We start from the raw sequence: 22,274 nt of genomic DNA on the forward strand, positions 1-22,274 counted from the left end.
AATACTATATATCTATCAACAATGACTTTAAATGTTAATGGATTAAATCCTCCAACCAAAAGACAGAGGGTTGCTGAATGGATATGAAAATAAAACCTTTGCATATGCTGCCTACAAGACAAAAGACACACAACAGACTGAAAGGAAAGGGGTAGAAAAAAGATATTTCATTAAAATGGAAATGAAGGAGAAAAAAAAGAGCTGAGGTAGCAATACTTATACCAGACAAAATAAACTTTAAAACAAAGGCTATAACAAGAGACAAAAAAAGATTACCTGACAAAATCCGAAACACTATTTTGAATAGACATGTGCATCCATATGTTCATTGCAGCATTGTTTACAATAGTCAAGATATGGAAGCAACTTAAGTGTCCATCAATAGAAGAATGGATAAAGAAGTGGTACATATATACAATGGAATATTACTCAGCCATAGAAAAGAAGAAAGTCTTGCCATCTGCAACAATATGGATGGACCTAGAGGGTCTTGTGCTGAGTGGAGTAAGTCAAACATAGAAAGACAAATGCCATGTGATTTCACATGTATGTGGAATCTAAAAAAAACAAAATAAATGAACATTCAAAACTGAAACAAACACAGATACAGAGAACATTTTTATGGTTGCCAGAACAGATGGAGGTGGGGAGATGGGTGAAAAACAAGAGGAGATTAAGAAGCACAAATTGGTTGTTACAAAGTAGTCATGGGAATGTAAAGTATAGCATAAAGAAGATAGGCAATTAATACTGTAGTAACTATGTATGGTGTCAGATGGGTAGTCGATTTGTTGGGGTGATCACTTTGCGAGTTATACAAATGTGTAATCACTGTCTTGTATACCTGAAACTAATATAATATGTCAACCGTAGTTGAAAATGAAATATTCATTAAAGAGCATCCAATTATCAAGTTCTGAATAGTTCCTTAGACATATTGAATTTATTATGATTGCTGCAACTCAGGTGAGCACTTGAAGACCACAGCGGTTTGATGTATCAGTCTTCATCTTGAGATGTTATAAGGATATCAGAATATAACTCCAGCTCTAGAGACCTCTTCAAGAGCTCATAAACCTCCCCAATTATACTCTGAAGTAAAAACTAGGCCAAGAGTCAAACCAACAAATTGAAAAAACATTCCCCGATCAAAATGGCTGAGGAATAACTAGCATGTTTCATGTCAAGAATGAATAGAAAATGCTTACTAAAGCCTTCATACCTGCACTCCCCTTCTGTTTAATTAGTTTATTGGGGTGACAATGGTTAGTCAAGTTACATAAGTATCAAGTGTACAATTGTGTGATGAATCATCTGTATATCACATTGTGTGTTCACCACCCAGAGTCAGTTCTCTTTCCATCACCATATGTTTGATCCCTTTTACCCTCATCTACCAACTCCCCCCCAACCCCCGCCTCTGGTAACCACTAAACTGTTTTCCGTGTCTATGAGTTTTTGTTTTTTTGTCTTGTTCATTTGTTGCTTTCAGTTTTATACCTGCCCCTTTTGAATAATGACTTCCATGCCTCTTGTGTTTTTGTCAGCCTATGAAGGATCACAGTGTCTCTAGGATCTCTGTAGAGGTTCTTTTGTACTTTGCTTTTATTGTGAGAATTAAAGTAATTGTCATCAGTTTACTTGAATATGTATAAACAAAGTGGAGAGTCGAAGTGCCGACAGGGATTATTTGAACAAACAACAAACATAGAATGAAATATTTTGAAAATTAAGTCATCAGTATCTTGTTTCAGTTTTTCCTTTGCCAGAACTAAGAAAATAATAGCTTTTGTTCCTAATTCATTTTCATGGTAGACACATTTTTTGTGTGTATACTGTGTAATTTTCCAGATTTTTCTATATCAATATTAATGGATCAATCATTATGTATTGTGCACAAATATGAGCTAAATATTTTTTTAAAACTTTGCAAACACTGATTTAATGTTATATATAAGTTTAATTATTTTCACTGAATGTGAATTACACCAGTTTCATAAAGTGAAATATAAGATGGTGAAATTCAATTTCATAGAGTGAATTTAAATTTCATGTGATTTAATTTAATTTTATAAAGTGAAATGTGATGTTTTTCAAAGAGATAATGTGATTAGGGAAATAAGACTAATATATAAATAATATATAAACATAAATACAGAAACATTTCACAAGATGACAAACTATATAGAATTGAGAGCTAAATGGGGTGGAGTGATATAGAAGTAAGTAATAAATGCTATGAGTCAGTTAAAACTGAGATCAATGAAAGCTAGCATAGCTAAGAACTATTTACCGGGAGAAATATATGTGAGTTGGGCCTAATAGGGAGAACATTATAGATAAGGGAAAGCACATGCATTAATTCTTAATTTTAACTCTCTGAATTATGTCTTATGTCAAGTTATTATATTCCTCTTTATTTCTGTTGCCATCACTCTGGTAGAAGTCATGATTATCTCTTTCCTATATTATTGCAATTAACAAGTCTCCTAATTGCTCCATCCCAATACACGTTTCACATAAAGGCGAAGTATCTTTATGTGTGCCGGATTGCCTTCATCCTTACAACAACCTTCTGAGGTAGAATCTTCTAGTCTCAAATTGAGGCACAGAAAGATGAAATACCCAAGTTCACCCTGTTAGTAGGTGGCAGAGCTAGGGTATGATCTCTGCAACTAGAGCCTACACACTCATAATTATTGTGCTATGTGGCCTCCGTGGTATATTGTTGTTATTAAGGCCATATTAAACAATGACTTTGTGCCAGACATAGTGTGTGTGGGAGGGAGGAAGGGGTGGGGGTATAAAGATTAGTATAAAAACAAGCAGCTGCATGAATTTGGCACAACAGCTGTAAAATGAGAAACGATAGTAGCACTAGAACTGAGATTGCAAAGTTGAAGGGTATGAAATCTATGAACCTTAATTAAAATGTCACTGATGTAGGTGCCAAAAATCATGAAAAGAATAATGTATGTTAGATAATTCTCTTCTTGCTGGGGGAAACTATCAAGGAGATAATCAAATGAGCAATGGGCATTTTACATTTTAATTAATAACTTTCTCCATCATCAAAAGACTCTCATAAAAATGTCTGGGAACAAAGACAAATAACAACCTAGCTTCAGTCCTCTGTGGATAAAAGGACAGTTTGTATTTTATACATGGTCAAATTTACTGAAGAGAAATATAGTGTACAAATATTAATTTAGAAGCCTAGAAAATAATCAGATATGATCGATGATGCAAAGTAATTTGGACGTCGGGCATTCAGGTGGATGAGACATCATGTTTTATTCAGTGTATACTGTTTGTTCAGAGACTGTAAAATAATTTCAGAGAACACAATGTAGTATTCTAATCGGAGACTAACTGGCTATTCTTTTAAACTCCTCACTGTACCTAACCTCCTAGATGTTGATTTTGTAATTCCAAAAATAGTAAAACTCACTAAGAGTTAAATAAAATATTTTTAAGAATCAAGAATAAGCTGCTAATCTATAGATGTTTGTTTCCCAAGCAACAATAAAATTTAAGTAATATACAGATAACTGTTTAGTTCTTCCCATATGAAATGTCAGGTACAGTGCCTCACACATCTTAGGGTCTTAAGGAGTGGTTATTATTATCCCTATTTTTAAATTGGCAAGTTAAGACCTTGAAGACTTAAATAATTTTCACAACTATACATACGTAGTAAGTAGCAGTCACTAAAAAATCTGTTCATTTATTTCCAAGCCCAACTTCTTAATGACTATGCCATACTCTTCCTTCCTCCATTTATTCTTTCCTTCCTTTCTTCCATCCTTCCAAAATATTTATTGAAGGTACACTAAGGGAAATTATCACGGTAGTCCTTGGGGTCTCCACTCATTTTGAATTCATTTCACTTTAACATTTAACCATATTGTTTTCTGGGCACTGTATCTACTAAGTACAAAGTAACTAACTGATAAATAGTTGATGAATTAAATGTTTTTATATTAAGTGGTTATTGTGACCAGATATCACTCTAATTAATGCATAATCTTATGTATCCCTACCCTGTTCTTCTCATTTTCATCCAAATTTGGGAAATACAATATGACTTTAATCTACACATTCTATGAGCACAGGTGGCAATGGGAGAAGAACTCCCTTTATTCCAGGAGTCAGTAGACTATCGCTCACAAATAAAATACAGGTCAATATTCACTGTGTTGTGGAAAAGTTGCCTCCACCTCTATTATATCTCCTAAATACAAAGGGTGCCAAAAAATGTACACACATTTTTAAAAAAGAAAACTGTATTAAAATTGTAATACTCAATATATACTGATAACAAAAGGTGAAGTCACGGTTAACTTCTGCAATTATAATACAAGAGGTGCTCAAAGTGGTTACCATCAACATGCAGACACTTCTGATTACAGCGAACAACTGCTTGAGCAACGTTGACCTAAGTGTCCACTTGTATACATTTTTTTTGGCACCCCAGTATATTAAAGAACTGCCTCCAACTGTAAGGGTCAAAGTTAGGGACAGGTTTCCCTTCTGTCTTGTAAATCAACAATCATTATTGCATTATGCCTATACATGTAAACAAAAAAATTTACTGCAAGTTAGGAGGATAACCAAACCTCAGTACTTTCATATATCCTCATCTTTGCTAATCCCACAGCTTAATTTTTCTCTTCTAGATTCCATGCTCTGTGTAATTTGGGAAGCACTAAAGTCTTGTACAATTGTCTCCAAAGACTACTCCTTCCTTCCCAGGGTCAGTATATAACTAGACCTATCAATTCTATAGGAACAAGCTATTCAATAAACCCTAACCCACTTTTAGGATTCTCTCCACCAGAAATGGTGTTCATTTTACCTGGGTCATATTTTTCCCCACACTTGAGGCTTTCCCATGTACTCACACACCACATTCTGCTGTGTTCTGATGGCAGCACTACAGTACAGTACTCTGCTGATTTTATTCCTCAATACATATCCAACGAGGATTAAAATGCCAGTCTTTCCTTCAATCACCTAGTTCCCCTATATGACTTGGGTGAAGGAAGAAAGACACTCTTCATTCATGTATAATCCATAGAAGACGGGGGAAAATCACCACCACTAACAAAACATTCCACACAATAAAGAGATCTTAAATTCCCTCTCAAGTATAACATGTCATATGCTATTTCTTCTGAATCTGGGGCATCTTGCTGAGTGGCCTGGTCACAAAATATCTGAGTGCTTAGCTGAATCATATTTTTAAGAGAGATACAGTGTGGGTTTGGTAAGACATTCAAAATCTAAATTGTATTATTTAGCAACATTGTTTTAAACCATCGATCATTTCTAATGTTTATTTGTTGTGCCGTGACCTCCAAAGAACTGCCTCCATTCCCAAGGCATGCAGAACACCAGTTGCATGCCATTCTACTCTACCTAGTTTGATACTAAAAATATTTTGTTTTAAAAATGCAATTTATAATGCCTGGAAAATATGTCTGTTTAAGTCTTATCATTCGGCCAAGGATGCCTTTTTTATGTTAATCTCGGTACTTAATTTTGAGTTGTCAATTCTTCCATTCAACCAACATGCAGTGACACCTACTGTGCAAAAAGCACCAGACTTAGCTTTGGGGGAAAAACAGTGACTAGACATTTTCACTGCCCTTTCAGAGTCTACATCTAGTTGCAGGAAAATGTGCATAGCCAAACAAATAAATAAATAAATTGCAGATTGCGATAAGCAATGAAAGAAATTAACAGGGTGCTAATAGAGAAAATAACTGGGGCGGGGCCCTTAAAATATGGCAATTAAGGAAGATGTCTCTGATGAGGTGAGGTTTTAGCTGAGATGAGAAGTATTGGAAAGAGGCCATCAGGTGAAGGGCAGACAGAACTGTATTCCAGGTGTAGGGAAAGCATGTGTTGAGGTTTTGGTGTGTGAAAGCATATGTGATTTGTTATTCTAGCAAATGGCAGAGGGCCAATACCACCAGTGTTTATTGACAGAGGAAGAGAATCATATAGGGTCTTAGAGGCCCTGCTAAAGGATTTTGTTTATTTATAGTCACAGTGCAATGAGAAACCATCGAAGGATTTAAGCAGGGATGCAAAATGACTTGATTAAATTTTTTAAAGACCACTCTGATTTTTCAGTACAGAATAAATTATAGGAGAGCAACAGTGAAATCAGCAAGGCAATTAAGAGTTTGCTGCAATTGACAGACAAGCGATGGTGGTGGTTAGGACCATGATGGTGGAGACAGGGAGAGATGGATATACTGAAAATTACTTTATAGATAACACCACCAGGATTTGTTAATGGATTGAATGTAAGTGATGAATGAAAAGGAGAAATAAATGATGACTTCTAGGTTGTTTTTAGTGTGTGTGTGGGGCGGGGGGAGGGGGGCGGTTGCGCTTCAGTCTTGTTTTTATTTCCTCCTTTGGTTTCGTTTTGTTTTTTGGATTAACCACCTGAGTGAATGGTGGCAGTATTATTGATTGATGATTTTAAAAATGACTGAAAGAAAAATAAGGCCTGGCTGACAAATTGGGGATGAATCATCAATTTCACTTCAGGCACGTTTATGTGGATGTCTCTCAGATGTGCAAGAGGAGGTATTAAGTAGATGTTCGGATTCATAAATATGGATCCCAGAGGAGAGATCTGGGCTCAGATGTCGCTGTTGAGGTTGTAAGTATTCAGATCATATGTAAAGTAATAAGAACAAAGAAGACTACCTAGAGACTGAGTAAGGAGAAAGGCTAGCATTGAAATAGAAATTTAGAGTGAAAATGTATGAATAGTGAAGTAGTAGAAGGGAAAGCAAGAGGATCCAAAAAAGGGGTCTGCTAGATAGTCATCATAGGGAAACAGTGTGATCTTCACTTCACCATGGCAATTTCGGGGGAGCTGCAGAGATAAACTGCATTTCACAATGAGTATAAAAATGGATAAGATGAGGAAGGGAAAACAACATACATGCATACACATTTTATGTTGATTTATGTGAGGAGAAGCCTAAAAAGCTGATACGTTGAATAGGAATGTGGACCAAGGGATGAAGTTTTCACTGTGTTTTATAATGTTTTTGTTTATCTATTTTTAAATCTATTTTGAAGATAGAAGATTTTAGGAGATATGATGTAGAAATAGACATAATCTAGTAATAAGAGAAATTATTGTTTCAGGAGAAGATCAAGGAGAGGACCAAAGCACTGATTTCCTTAAGATAGACTTAAGGGATAAGATCTAGATTGACATTCAAGTGTTAATTTGTCTTTGCTAGAGAAGGGTCAACTTCCTCTGTTTCAATAGTAAGGAAGAATGTAAAGATTTGTGTAATTACAAGATTTATGGATTTCTTGCTAGAAAGATGCTAAAGTTACCATTTAAACACTTTGATTATTTAAGAATGAGCTATCCTGTCTTTTAAGGGGAATGGTGAATTCCATGCTTTGATATTGCTCCATCATTTCATTGTTGGGTTTGGAACATCTTCTCTGTTAGCATTACACTGTTTAGAAAATTAGAAAATGAGAAAGAATAGATTGCATATATAATGTCAAGCCTTTGTCGACAAATATAACTTGTTATTTAGCATGTGTAATCTGGTAAAAATGAATGTCTCTTATATTACACAAGCCCCACAGCAGCCCTCTAACAATAACATTTATATTCTAAAATAAATATTAATTGAGGAGCCAACTGAGAAAACGTTTTCTTTAAAGATAAGTATCTCTCCTTAAAATAAGAACAACGTTAGTTATAGTATAAAACCAAATCTTTCCAAGTATGTATAGTGATAATTATGACTTTTATTTATTGGGTTAAAAACTGTATGCATATGTAATATATTACTTTTATAATAAATATATGAATGTGTTTATATGTATATATGGCATATCTATATATCTATACTATATATAAGTACATATATATAATATCTATATAAAACACACATATACATATAGTACTAGTATAACCTATGGCTATCCAATGGAATTTAATAGAGATAATGATTTATGGATACTTAATATGTTGCCTCACTGCATAGTAAATCTTGGATACCATGAAATATATGGCATATGTCTTCCAAGGGATTGTATTAGGTTGTGCAAAAGTAATTGTGGTTTTTGCAATTGTTTTTAACCTTTTAAACTGCAATTACTTTTGCACCAACCTAAATAGTTTTAAAGTAGTGAGACTGAAGTAGACATTTGCTTACAATATAGTCAGGTTTTCATAAAAGCATATTTAAAGTGCAAAAGTCACACAGGAATAAATCTAAGTACTAAAAATAAATGATTTGGAGATGGGCTTTGAAGGATGTATAGATGCTAAACAGATACAAAGGAGTCCTAGCACATTTTAATAACAGTAATAACATATCCAAAGTCCTAAGATACAGGAAATATGGATGACTGGAAATAAATGGTCATTTAAAATTCCAGACGGATGCAGTATAACATATCTTTTTTAATCAAACTCAGTTATTGACCATGATATCTAACGTGTATAAACGCATTCATTCACAGCAGATTTTGGACACCAAATATCTATTGAACAGCAATTACATTAACTACTAGACACTGAAAATTAACTAGTCTTGTAAAGGCACATGCAAATAATTATATCTTGCTTCCATAATTCTAATGCTACAATATTTAAATATATACACTTCTTCCAAATTAGAATCTTTTGCCAAACCTAAGTATAGTAGTTCTAAATTTTGTGTCCATCTGATGTTTGCTTAAACCATATAAGATCTGAAGATTTGGCCTTAGCTAGCCTCAGTTACTTCTCAGTACATATTGCTGCATTATCTACAATGAATGTTATACAACAATTGCTCTTTTCCCCAGATTTGGCAATGTGGAGGCTCATTGGAGATTGTGACTTGCTCCCACGTTGGTCATGTTTTTCGGAAGGCAACTCCATACACTTTTCCTGGTGGCACTGGTCATGTCATCAACAAGAACAATAGGAGGCTGGCAGAAGTTTGGATGGATGAATTTAAAGATTTCTTCTATATCATATCCCCAGGTAAACAATTCTAATATGTTTCTTTCTCTGCAGGGGAAAATCAAATTTTCAACATGCTTTATATGTGTTTTATTATTGCTGCTATTCTACTAGTTTGAACATAATGTTGTTTATGACCATAATGTTGTAGAAAATTGTGTTTGAGAAAGTTGTCCTATGATGTTAATTTTCACCTATAGTGAGAAAGACTATACTGATCTCAAATGTCTAAATGTTCTTTTTTTTTTCTTTCTTTGTTCTTTCTCGGCACAAATATTATGCTAGAAAAATGGAGCAAGCAGTACACAAAAAGATCCAAATTAACATGTATCAGGTCAATTTAAAATAATTTTAAGAAAAGTAAGCCTTTATTTCTTTGTTTCACAAATAAAGCTGGCTGAATTGGTAAGAAATTTTGATAATGTTTAAACAGAGATGTGTTTTATACTGCCTTATTTTCTTAAATACCTGAGTAGGAAAAGATTAAATGATCTACAGAAAAAAATAGAAAATTATGAAGATATTAACATTTTTATTTTGAAAGAGTATTTAATGACATAGTAAATTACTCACCAAAAGATAAGTGAAAGGGCATCAAATGGGACAATAAAATATTATCCTTAGTTATAGAAAAAGATAGATCTAGAAATAGAAGTAAATGTAGGCTATGGCTGGGTGGTGGGATTTTGAGTAATTTCATGCTTTTCCTAATCTATCTCTATATTTTCTAAATTTTCTTAATAAAAACATTATTTATGCTTAAAAATTCATTTAAAAAGAATTATAAAATACATTTTAATAAAGTATTTAAAAATTTAAAGAATTTAAAAAGTCATTAGAAAAGAAAAAGAAAGAAAAAAAAAGCATTGTGAGAAATTCCCATTGCTGGGTGGTATGATTATAAGTAATTTAGTTCTTTACAATTTTATAGAATTTCTCCAGCAGTCATGTTACTTATTTTTTTAAAAAATCTGAGACATTACATTATTTTTAAGGGGAAAAATGAGAAATTATGAGAAGATACAAACAGGAGGAAGACACAGGGTTGCCTTCAAGATATGAGTCTACACAAAGAGACCAAAGCATAAATTAATATAATAGGAATTCAACTACATTAATAAAATAATTTTTATGTTCCATTTTTGATAGTTTATGTGTAGGTCTTATGGTCATCAGTGTCATTATTATGTAAACCTTAACAAACAACAAAAATCTTTCCTCACGTCCTCTTTTCTACATTATCATCTGTTACATGGCTTAGAAAAGCCTGTTTGGGTTCTAATTGGCATACTCTGCTTTCTGAAAGTTTATATGAGCCTGTGAAAACCCTTTTACAGCTGAAGAACAGAATGAGCAGTATGACCTTTCTTATTAAGATACAGCACTGCTGTATAAAAAAGGAAAATGAGAGCAGTGCATGTGAAAATGTGTGATTAGGAAAAGGACTTTTTTCACACATTTTCAAGGTCTTCTACGTGAAGAAGCTATTGCTAGGCACATTATTTCGTGCATAGATGTACTTTCCTTTACAGTGGAAACCCAGTCCGGATGTTCACAGAGTTGAGTCCAGCAAGAGCCTGTAAAATTCACAGCAAGGCAGTGACATTTATACAACCTTTTCATTTTCTTTTGATGATACTTTTTGAATTCAAATCATTACTTGTAGAAAAATATAAGCTCAAATATGAACAAAGGGAGTAATGGAAGAAAGAAATGTGTTATGTGTGATTATATACAACTTAACATTTAGGAATATAAGTAACTGAAATGATTAAAACCATATGTGTTATATTCACTCATGGTGAATATTGTTTGCAAAAAGTGATGTGTTAGTCTTTTGTGTAATTTCCCATTGGGTGAAAAAGGCAGATAAACAGTGGAACAATTTCTCAAATGGTAATGAAATGACAAGCTTTAGAGTAAAAAGGTGAAAAAGAACACCTGCTATCTGCAACTAATGATTCGATGTTGCTCAGCAGGAACTGTTTGTATATTTTGGAAAGTGTAGTTTTTACAGTACAATAAATACCATTTGGGAAGTTATTGTTCTTATAAAATGGGCTCATTTATATCCATAAACGTACTTTGGAAAGCAGAGAAAGGATATTTGGGGAACATCCTTCTCAGTGGAAAAGGAGGAAGGAAAGAAAGCCAGAAACTACAGTTGGATGCCTAAAAACAATTCTAGTTTTAGCCAGGTTTCAAATCATCCAAAAACAGATAAACTCAGTTGTACTGGGGCAGCCAGGAATCTGTCATATGAATGGTATCTATAGCCTTTTAGAGTGGATAACTATTTTAGTCATTACTCATGGTTTCTGTTACTCTTAAAATCAAACTCTTGGATTTCTTTGCTATTGCCTATAATTGTTGGGTTTTTATTTTATAACCTCGTTGAGTAACAGGGAAGTTTGTAAAGAGAGAAGGTGGTGTTGGAGGAGACAGGAGGTTTCATACCGAGAATTATATGCTCTGCTGTAATAGTCATAAACACACACACACACACACACATTTACAAAGAATTCTAAAAAGTTTATATTGAACTCTGTTTAATTCTCCTGACCACTGTGATATTCTGGCTAAGGAAATTTTGTTGCTTTCTAGTAGCTCCTGCATGCATCTGTTAATTTGTCCAGGATGCTTTGTGAAAAGATTCCCATTTTCTATACCCTGACTTCTATACTAAATCTTATTCTTCACTTATATAGTCATTAAAGATACAGTTTTTAAGTACTGAGCCTTTATGAATGGAATTGTTACAACATCGTTTCCTTCCAATACTCTATAAAATACCCACTTTATTGGTTGGCTTCAGAGATGCTTCAGTTTTATCTATCTTCAACTGGGTATTCTTCTTCTCTGGAAAGTGTATTTCGTGTAGTTTTGATACCACAATCCATTATTACTCTGCATCTTAATGTTTCATTTTTATTATTCTCTCTATATCCAAAGTAGTTCAGAGACTTGTATATCCAGTGCTTAGTAACTTTCCTATCACTGTGTAGTCCTTGAAAAAAAGAAGGGCTGAATAATTAGAAGAATGAATGAATGAATGAATGAATTAATGAATGAATGAATTAATTAACTAATTTTAAAAGGAAGCTACTATTTTGTTTCTTCCTTTCTACTGAATTCTCCACAGTCATCTGGTCTATATCAGGGAATTTCTTCACAAGAGTTGCAGGAAATCAGAAACATCTGTTCCACCTCTCTGACTCAACTCCTCGTTAAGGCTCACTAACAAAAGAGAGGTGAAGGGTATTCTTCTTACAGCTGGAATAGTATTCCTCTGTGTTTGCCAATAGAAAAGAAGTTTCCATTGGCTTCCCCCAATGCTTAGGGTTTTATGATTCCACCATAATCATAGGTACACGCAGTAATATAATCTTACCTTTCAGGACAAATATAAAGTCTAACAGACACAATTTAGGCAAGCAATAACATTCTTGAATAGAGCAGCATAATACAAGAGCCCATAAAGTTAAAATAAGATTATTTTTTCATATATCGATTTTTATTTTTCTCAAGACCCCCATTAATTTAAAGTTAACATGGGATGTATAAAAAACTGTACGTTTGAATTAATTTTACATATTTAAAAATAATTACTATATGCCCTAATGGTCTTGGCCTGTGCTCATTGGCCAGTGGCAATGTCGGTACCGTTGACAGTGTCTTTTTATGTCTCCTAAATGGGTATATGAATGAAGAGTGGAAATATTTTGAAATAGTGTTGAAGAGTACATTTTCAACATTTGGTTAGTTGCTTTTTGGTTGTCTTTTCAAGGATGCAAATACTATAATAGCATAGAATTTTGAAGCCCTCTAGGCTCTTAAAACTGGGGGCAGTTTTTACTTAGTAATTGGGGCTGTTTCAGCTTGAGCAAATCTGATTGTTCTAGCAAATCCTTTGAAATTATGTGATGTAAGCAGACATTACCCTTCACAGAAGAACCCATTGTAAGTAGCAACATTCTTTTCCTATTGGTCACAGGTAAAAAGCTTGAGAACTTTGAGTGTGGTCATACTAACCATATTTTTGAAGTGCTGGCTGTTCTATAAATATCGTTTTTCTTTGGAGAGGTAGCTTTCTAACTGTGTATCCATTGACATGGTGAGTAGAAGCTGTTCTTATAAAACCTCCAGTTGTTTTTCCTTTTCTTAATGGACAGCTTGTGCATTTCTTTTGAGCAGAAGCAAATTCATAATCAAATTTAAAGATTCCGAAAACATACCTTTAAATGTATTTATATGTAACTGGGAAAACAGCTTATTTTCTTTTGGCAATATTGTAGTCTTTTGATCTGCATTTCCGGTAAACAGAAAGCACATATTGAGAGAAGAATCCTTGAAGATATTTTGAAGATTAACTCTCTATTTGTTAACCTTTTAAAAATCATTTCATTAAAAGTAGTATTTATTAGCAGCATCTTTGGATCCTTATTAATGTTAAGGCCTATATTCATTTCTAGCTCTTGAAATGTGTGTCTGTAAAATACCAACGTTGTCCAGCATGCTGATTTTTTTTAAAGCTACAATATTTAACAACCAGCTTTCTGAGTGTAGGGCCTAATTTCTTTTATAAGTCATAGAAATGTAGTTCCAGCATGATTTCATAAGCACAGGTTTTGATGTTTCCAGCAAAATGTGCAGCATGCACTTTTTTTTTTTTTTTTTTTTAATAATTCAGGGTTATCAGTTTTTGGTTGGCTTAAGATGAATTCATCCGAAAAGAGTGCAGAGCTTCTGAAAGTAAAGTACCTTTGTACCTATGAATTTTGATTTTTTATTATTTAATAAATGCTTTTTCAGCAGCACCAACCATGGTATCACTGAATGAATACAATATTATGAGGAGGAAATTCTAAATCATTTTAATATGCTATATTGTAATAATGCATAATTCATTTATCTATGTGATACCTTGAAATGTTAAACGTTGAAATAAAAGATGCCAGCTATAGTCAATATTGTTTTTATGTGTACAGACAACTGCTTTTCCTTGCTACAGTCAAACACTTTTGAATTCTTTAAAGGATTATATCAATTTTTATTGTTAATGTTTGATTGGTATTTATGGTTGTTTATTTGTATTTCTATATGTGTGACATGTATCTGTGCTATGCTGGGTAGGGGGGATACAAACACAGATAAGATATTTCTTTTGCCTTTAAAGAGTGAACTGTCTACATCATCACAACTAATTAGTTTAGATGAAAAATAAGATTAAATTCTTAGTACAGGGGGAACATACTGTCGAGAATTAAAAGAGGTACTTATGTGAACTGCCTACATTTTCTTTGATTCCTACTTCTCACTCATAAACTTCAAAATCAAATGAGTCTCCAAATCTTTTCTATTCTACCTGCTAAGTTCTCTGAAATCCATTCAATGATCCTCATTCTTATACTCTTTCTGCATCCAGACCAGCTCCTGGTCGTCCTGGTGGGTCTCCTTGCCTCAGAACGTGCCCACATTTCAGCCACCCTTACAGTGCTGCTGGAGGAGCTTCCTGAAGGTCAATCTCATTTGATCTCTCAACTTACCTAACAGCCTTTTAGTGACTTAACACGAGGTCACAAGTTCATGTGAGCTGGTCCTGGCCCAGTTTTTCCAGCCTTTCGACCTACTTTCAACCGTAGCATTCCACACACCAACCTTGTGGAACTATTCAACTCCAAAGCTCAACATGCTCCCTTCTGCTTTCAGTTTTCTGCATAGCTCTAAAACAAAATTTGATGCGTTAATGAATGCTGCCACATTTGTACAAAATGTCATCATCATTCACCTGCAATTATCATTCATGTATCAGGGTTGATATAATTCCCTCAGGAACTCCAATGGCTCCCTGTACTTCTTCTGTTGTGGCATTTATGCGTTTTTAAAATATTCCTTTCCTCCCGTAAGCTATGTGAATAATGTGACTACATATTTTTTTGTTTGTTTGGTTTTGTTTTTAGAGATTATCGAACTCAAATCTATTCTTTTCTTATTTTGTTGCATATGTCAGAGGCAAATAAAACATCACCAGTGTCCCCCTCCCCCCAAATAACCTTCCATCCATTAAGCATTTGATGTGTATCTTTCAAGTCCTTCTCCGATGCATCTGCGTACATATACAGGTATATACACACATGTAAGTAAATAAAATCAAATAATAGGTACTGTTTTCATTTCCTTTCTTTTAACTTAATATGTCTTGCTATGTTGACTATATAATTCATATAGGATTATATAATTCTCCTTGGAAGCTAAATAATATTATATTACATAGATGTATCAAAACTTACTAGCAAGCATTAGTCTGGTTTCAGTTGTCTGCTATTATTAAAAAAATCACGGAAATATTTCTTGTAACAACATCTTGGTGAACCTGAGAAGATATTTTTGAAGAATGTAGTAGCATTAAGAAAGAGAGCTCTGGTAACAGACTGCCTGAGTTAGTTCAAATCCTGGCTCCATGTAACCTCTCTGTACTTACTTAATCTCGCTGTACTTAGTTTCTTTACTGTAAAATGGGAATTATAATAATAGGGCCTTCCATGTAGGGTTTTTTGAGACTTAAATGAAAATTATATATATATATATATATATATATATATATATATATATATATATATATATGTATATATGTGTATATATACATATATATATATAGCACTTATAAAAATGCATGGCAAATATTACACACTAGATGAGTGTTACATATTTCTGTCATTATACGCCCAATATATTCATAGAAATAGGTTTATTGGATCAATGGATACATACACATATATTTTGGTAGATATTTTCAAAATTTCCATCCAAAAAACTATAATGATTATCACTCTCACTGATAGTGCTTGAGCACTTATAGGATACTATCAACATTCTAGATTATCTGTCTTTTTAAATTTTTCACATATATGTGTGTATACATATATCCATATATTTATTTGTAATTGCATAGGTATCCTGTTTGTTTTCTTACATGGCTACTAGGCATGAATCTCTTTTTTGCCATTTTTTATTTGGATTTGTTCTTTTCATTAATATTCTTTGTTCATAATTTTGTTGGAAATTGTTTGCCCTTTTATGTATTGATAGATCTCCCTGTATCCTGGTAATTAATATTTTGTCTGTTATGTACAATGCAAGGGTTTTCTCCCAGACTATTATACAAGTTTTAACTCAATTGATATCCAAAAAGATATTTAAAAAATAATTTAATTGTTGAAGTAAAATCTGTCTGTCTTAGCCTTTATGGTTTTTTGGTTATTTTTTGTTATAACAGTTTTTCCCAAGCCTAACACACTTTAGATGCCCCAGAAATATTCATTGAATGATTTAGGTTTGAGTTGAATAAAATGTATGATTTTTATTTTAAGGTAGTCAGTAATCTCTCTGGGCAATAAGCATGAGCAGAATATCAGAACTATATAACTTTCCTTATGAAAACTATCATTATTTTTATCCATGGAACATAAATAAAAGTATCAGCTATAAAAGTTAAGTTTCAAATAAGTATACTAATGTGATTATATTAGTTCCCATTACAGTAATTCTTTCCAAGGAGCTTGAATGTATTCATGTTCCATAAAGTTAAGAAGCAGATGGTATCAATAATATTCGTTGAATGTTGCAAAAATATTGAATTACAATAGGAAGGGTGGTTGGTCATTGTATCCTCAGAGACTTTGGGAATTCAGCAGCTATTTCAGATACTGCTCCCCAAATAATTTTATCATTATTAAATCTGGATAGTTTCTGAGTATTTCTAGAGCGTATCTGTATAACTTAAATTCTAGTATAGATTTAGTCACAGAATAATAACCACATCTAGAGTTTAGATACCAAAATTATTTATACATCTAGTTTTTGCTTCTCCCTCAAACAAAGCATGTGTAGTTCCATTCTAATCACATTGTGTATATGTGCAACTAATGCAATATTCTGAAGTTTCCCATTAGTACATTCTAATCCAATTGGATTAGATTGTTCATGATTAATTTGTATTCCCTTAAGGTTTGTTGAACTAATCAAAGGAGGAAATTTCAATGTTTTACAAATTCATACAAATGATCAAGAAAACTTGTGTAAGATGCTTGGATTTTTACTCTCAGGAGTTGGCTGAGCATTTTTGTTTGATGTAAAAGTATTAAATATGAATCAAATCAAACATGACTCAGGTACATACAGAAGCTTTATGATATCGATTTGCATCTTGTCAGTTTTCTTCTTCAGAGTGCCCCATGTCATTATTTAATTTTAGCATAACTAAAACTGAACAGCTTAAAAATTACATAATTAATTACAGTAAATTTCAACTTTAATTTTTTTTTTTAACTCTAATTCTTACCTGAGTTGAGAGAATCACTCTGACACTCAGCAGCACTCATTTATATAAAGTTATTGGTCATCAGGTGGTTACACATAATTACAGATTTCTTATTTCTAATACTCTCAGACTAAATTCCCAGCATTAGGTATTCTGGTGGATCATTTTTGCCTGAATTCTTATGCTATACTCATCTTTTGGCAAAGAAAACGTGAGTTCAATTCTGGAATTAGTTACATATATTCTCAGGAAAAAAAGCAGAGTCCAGGATAACTGCTATGGAATTAGGAAGGCCAGTATTCTCTACATCCAATAATGACACAAGGTGGATTAAACTTCCCACATTTGCTAAATTGAAGCTCTTTAAAATGATCCCTTCCAAAAAAAAAAAAAAAAAAGCAAAACAAAATAAAAACAAAACTAAACTAAAAAAAACTAACCTCATACTTCCCTACTAGACATTGAACTTAATGACACATTACCTCAGCACTCTAATAATTCACATTTCCTTGGGAGTAGTTCCCCTTTAGCGTATTAACACAAAATTTCTAGAAAATATAAATTCCACTTTTTTTAATTACCTTTATCCAATAGGGTTATACATTGAAGAGAGATTTGCAGCAAGTCCTTAGTAGGAAGAAATGCTAAACAATGGATATAGGCCAGGATGAAAAGGTACATAAGGGAGATAGAACAAGGGCTTTGCAAAGGGAAAGGAAAACAATTTCTGCAAGGTAGGATGCTTGTTTAACTTTTTGCATAATTTTATGAGAAGCAGCATAATGGGGAGTAGTTACTGTTAGTGTGGAATCTTCAATGCTTAAAAGCAGATGTCCACCATATTGATAACTGTTAGTCTATGAGATGCCTGATGTGAGTGCTGTGTTAGACCATGTGCACACATACACATAGAATCATTAACACGTAATCAGTGAGGTAAGTACTATTGATTGTCTAGAAATTTTCAAGCTTTAATTGCAAGAGATATAAGCTAAAATTATTAATAGATTGCTACGTTTTACAAGTAGATTGAAAGTGACAAAATGATTAGATTTTATCCAATTATAAGCCTTTATTTTTGGTTAAATTGGATCAGCAAGTAAATTTTAAATTATATATGATATTAGCAATTTGAATTAAAGTATATTCTAAACATATAGTTACGCTGGCGAAATATATCAGTTAAATCTCTTTAATTTATATGGTTGAAAATAAGATAAATATAGTGATGGTGTTCTTATTACTGAAAATTATTTGTCAGAATTCTCATTTCTAAATGAGCTCCCTCATGACATCATTTTATTATCTTTTTAAATAGTTTTTTGTTATAAACTTCATACATTCTTGCAAAAAGTCTCTTAACAAAATTTGAAAACTGTGATCGAACAGGGATTTTGTACAACTTAATTTAGGGTATTTTATTATTTTAACATAATTAGCTTTTCAATAAAAATTCTTATTGGAATTAAAGAATATAGATCTCAAGCATATGAAAATATTATTTAATTGATCACAGTGAACATCAAGTTAAATATAAGTAGCTTTTGACCTATGGAAGGAATTTCTCACTTGACTGAGAATTAAGGTATAAGAAGGATGCAGCATTTTTACTAAAAGGGGCTATTATGGGGAAGAGCTCAGTTATTGGTACAGACTCAGAAAATAAGTAATTATACAGAGGCAACTTCATGTTCTAGATCAAGAAGCTTTCCAGAACTATAATGGATTGATTTGCAGTATAACCATCTTCTTGTCTCTGGATATATTGAGAGGTTAGATATCTGTCTTTTAGGGATTCTCTAATGAGGATTAAATAAGAGGTTGGATTTGATTTCTTATCAGATCTTCTAACTCTAAAATTCTACCATCAGAGAAACTTACATATCAATAAATAAACACATATTTATTAGCCCCTGGATTACATTAAAAGGAAACAGATTTCAGCTCAACATCAGAAATTTCTAAAGTAGAAATTCTCCAACCATGGGACAGGAAGTCTTGAGGAAGGGTGACTATATATCCTTGTTTGCTTGAGACAATCATGGTGTAATATGTATATTTTTTCCATATACGCAAAATGTGTGTGTGTGTGTGTGTGTGTGTGTGTGTGTGTGTGTGTGTGTTTCAGATTCAGAATTGTTTGGGAGATACTGACTTATTTCAATCTGATTTTTTGATTGTTTAATATACTGTACCTTCTCTAGCAATAATAGATATGCCTTACTTTAAGTATGGGAAAGACAAAAATGTTAAACTCTCATTTTGATGGAAATATTATTGTAGGTTTCAATATAATCATAGTAGGTTTCCCTTCAAGTTTAGAGAACTAAGTAGACATGCCATAATATTTGTTTGCCAAGTATCCTTCTTTCTGAAAGTCAAACATACTTATATAAAATTAATTTTTTAATCTCAGAGGTAACATATCTTCCATTGTGAAATATTGCTTCTAGAGATAATATGGATAGCAGAAATCCATGCACTTCCTCACTCCTGCCATTAAATTCCTGTGACATCTGTTGTACTTTATATTCAGTGAAACCCCAAATTTTGAAACCACATTTTCTTATCTATGTGTACATATGCCAAATAGTTGCACAGCTAGTGGACATCTTTATGTTCATGTGTGCAACAATAAAATACATAAAGTAGATGAAATTTTATCAAATAAAAATATTTCCCGTAGTCATGGGTCTAATTTTTGAGAAAGAGTATGTAATATCAGACTAAACTATTATTTCTGTGAATACTGTGGATTAGTATTTGATAAATGGACATTTTCAGGAGGATTTGTTTATTAAGGTTAGGTTTTTCCCTGACAAATACTATCAGAGTACACAATTAGAGCATATTTATGACCTCATATGAATGGTTTACCAATCTAAAGTCTCCACCTTTTACAATGAAAATATAATTTCTTCATTGTCAAACAAAATAAAGAAACTTGGAAGCCAAATGCAGATGAACTGAAAAAGAACATAAGGAGTTTTTGCATCTACTGTGTTATATCTCCCCCCTCGGCCCCACCCATTGGACTTGCCCCTGTTCAGCGTTACTGTATTTTATTAACAGGAAAGGAAAGTAACGAGGTATAGGCCTCCCAGCAGGTTTCTGAGTGGTGTGTTCCATAGGTGATGTTGCCCAGCAATGTTCATTTGTGTCAGGCGCTATGGTGTGCTCACAGAAGTCTTTTCCCTGTCATGGCAGTAAAGAGTAATAGAGGAGGGTGGTGGCTTGTGGGGAGAAATTACAAATGCATGGTATAATAGGAACCATAGCTTAAAATCAGTGTTTTAGTTGTCAAAACATTAGTTTCCCCCATGACCAAACTTGGCCACTCTAGCTGCTCTAGACCTGGACCAGAAAGGCTGAAGAGCACTCTTTCCTTCTGCTTTCAGATACCATCCCATTCTGGCGCTGAAAGCCAGATCTTTGTCTGCACAAATCTATGCCATCCAAGATTCTACATTTGATTGTGAACTCCTTCAAAGATAAGACTCCTGGGGAAAGTCACATTGAAAGGATGTTTTCTTTTGCAATAATACTTACTTGATGTTCTAATTTCCTATTTTCTTCTGGTATTATTGGCCTCCCACTGGAAAGCCCTCATAGAAAGGTGGCGAAGACAGTAAGTAGAAAACCAGCTCAGAGAAAATACTCATAGATTAGAAACTAACATCGTAAATGTGCTTTGCTTAAGAGTTGTCCAAGTAAATGGAAGATGCCAGGGGATCTGGAATAGGTAACTATGGGAAAAGGGGACAGGAATGAGTGGAGGAGAAAGAAGAGCAAGAGACCAGTGGTTGTAACCCAGGAGTCGGCCAGGCAACATCATGAGGAAGGGAGCTACACCTGGGTGAAGAAAGATTTAGAACAATAGTAGCTGTCTCCTACCGATTGTCATTCTTTCTTCCTTTGTCTTCCTCCAGGATGCTTATACCCAGTGATTCCTATTTTCCCAAACCTGCTTCCAACTTCTTTCATCCTACCATCTTTTACAAATCCTGTATTAGCTGAATATAACCAATAACTGATTCATTCTCATATTGTTGTCTTCTCTTTAAATTAAAAGAATTGACAAAAAACATAGTTTAACTTTTTTGATTAAACATACACACGTGTATTAATATAGAAGAAAAGTCTTAATCCAGTACTAGCTATGTAACTTGGGACAAGTTATGCAATCTCTTTATGCCTCAGTTTCTGTATCTATAAAGTAGGAATTTTCATAGTGTTTATCTCAGAAAATCTAATTTTTGAGATTCTGAGATTCTCATTTGTCACATAGTCCATCTTCATGACTATTAATTAATCAATCATATAAACATATTGGAACTGTATCTGAGACATCCTAAGGACTTAATAAAGTATAAATAATAATAGATATCTGGAGAAAATATAAAGAAGCACTGGTTGGAGTCAAATATTTATACATAAATATGTATTATATTCCTTAAAGTCATTTAAAATGTCATTGATAAATAACAGATATGTGAAAAATAGTTTCATAATAAAACGACTCTTTTATACCGAAATATACTTCTGGCTTTCTTTAAAGCAATCTTTCTTAACTGGGAGCAGAGATTGTAGACGGCTTCAAAAACCTCATGATGTATATGAAACTTTTCCCTGACAGATACATGTACACACAATTTGATTCACACAGATTTAAAATTCATGGAAGCTTGGTTCCCGTTTGTAGAATTCTAAAGAGCCCCGAACCCCAGGTTTAGTACTCTAGCTTTTTTTTTTTCCTTACGATAAAAACTCTTAGAATTTACTCTCTTAACTTTCGTATATATCATACAGCATGTTAACTATAGTCAACATGGTATCCATTACATGCCTAGTCCTTATCTTGGAACTGGAAGTTTGTGTCTTTTGACCTCCTTTCACCTGTTCCCCCTCTACCACCCTCCTCTGGTAACCACAAATCTATGA

The 22,274-nt window shown here is 33.3% G+C and overlaps 1 protein-coding gene across 6 annotated transcripts in view; it reads left to right on the forward strand.

The window, feature by feature from the left end:
- GALNT13 (polypeptide N-acetylgalactosaminyltransferase 13) overlaps window positions 1-22,274 on the forward strand; it is a 459,656-nt gene that overhangs the window by 293,703 nt on the left and 143,679 nt on the right. For all 6 annotated transcript variants that reach the window (XM_074336508.1, XM_074336499.1, XM_074336497.1 and 3 more), the window contains exon 9: window positions 8,854-9,034. In XM_074336508.1, the coding sequence (XP_074192609.1) occupies window positions 8,854-9,034 (181 nt within the window). The remainder of the gene's footprint in view (window positions 1-8,853; window positions 9,035-22,274) is intronic.

Source organism: Rhinolophus sinicus, linkage group LG01 (genome assembly GCF_036562045.2).
Source record: "Rhinolophus sinicus isolate RSC01 linkage group LG01, ASM3656204v1, whole genome shotgun sequence".
NCBI classification, from domain to species: Eukaryota; Metazoa; Chordata; class Mammalia; order Chiroptera; family Rhinolophidae; genus Rhinolophus; species Rhinolophus sinicus.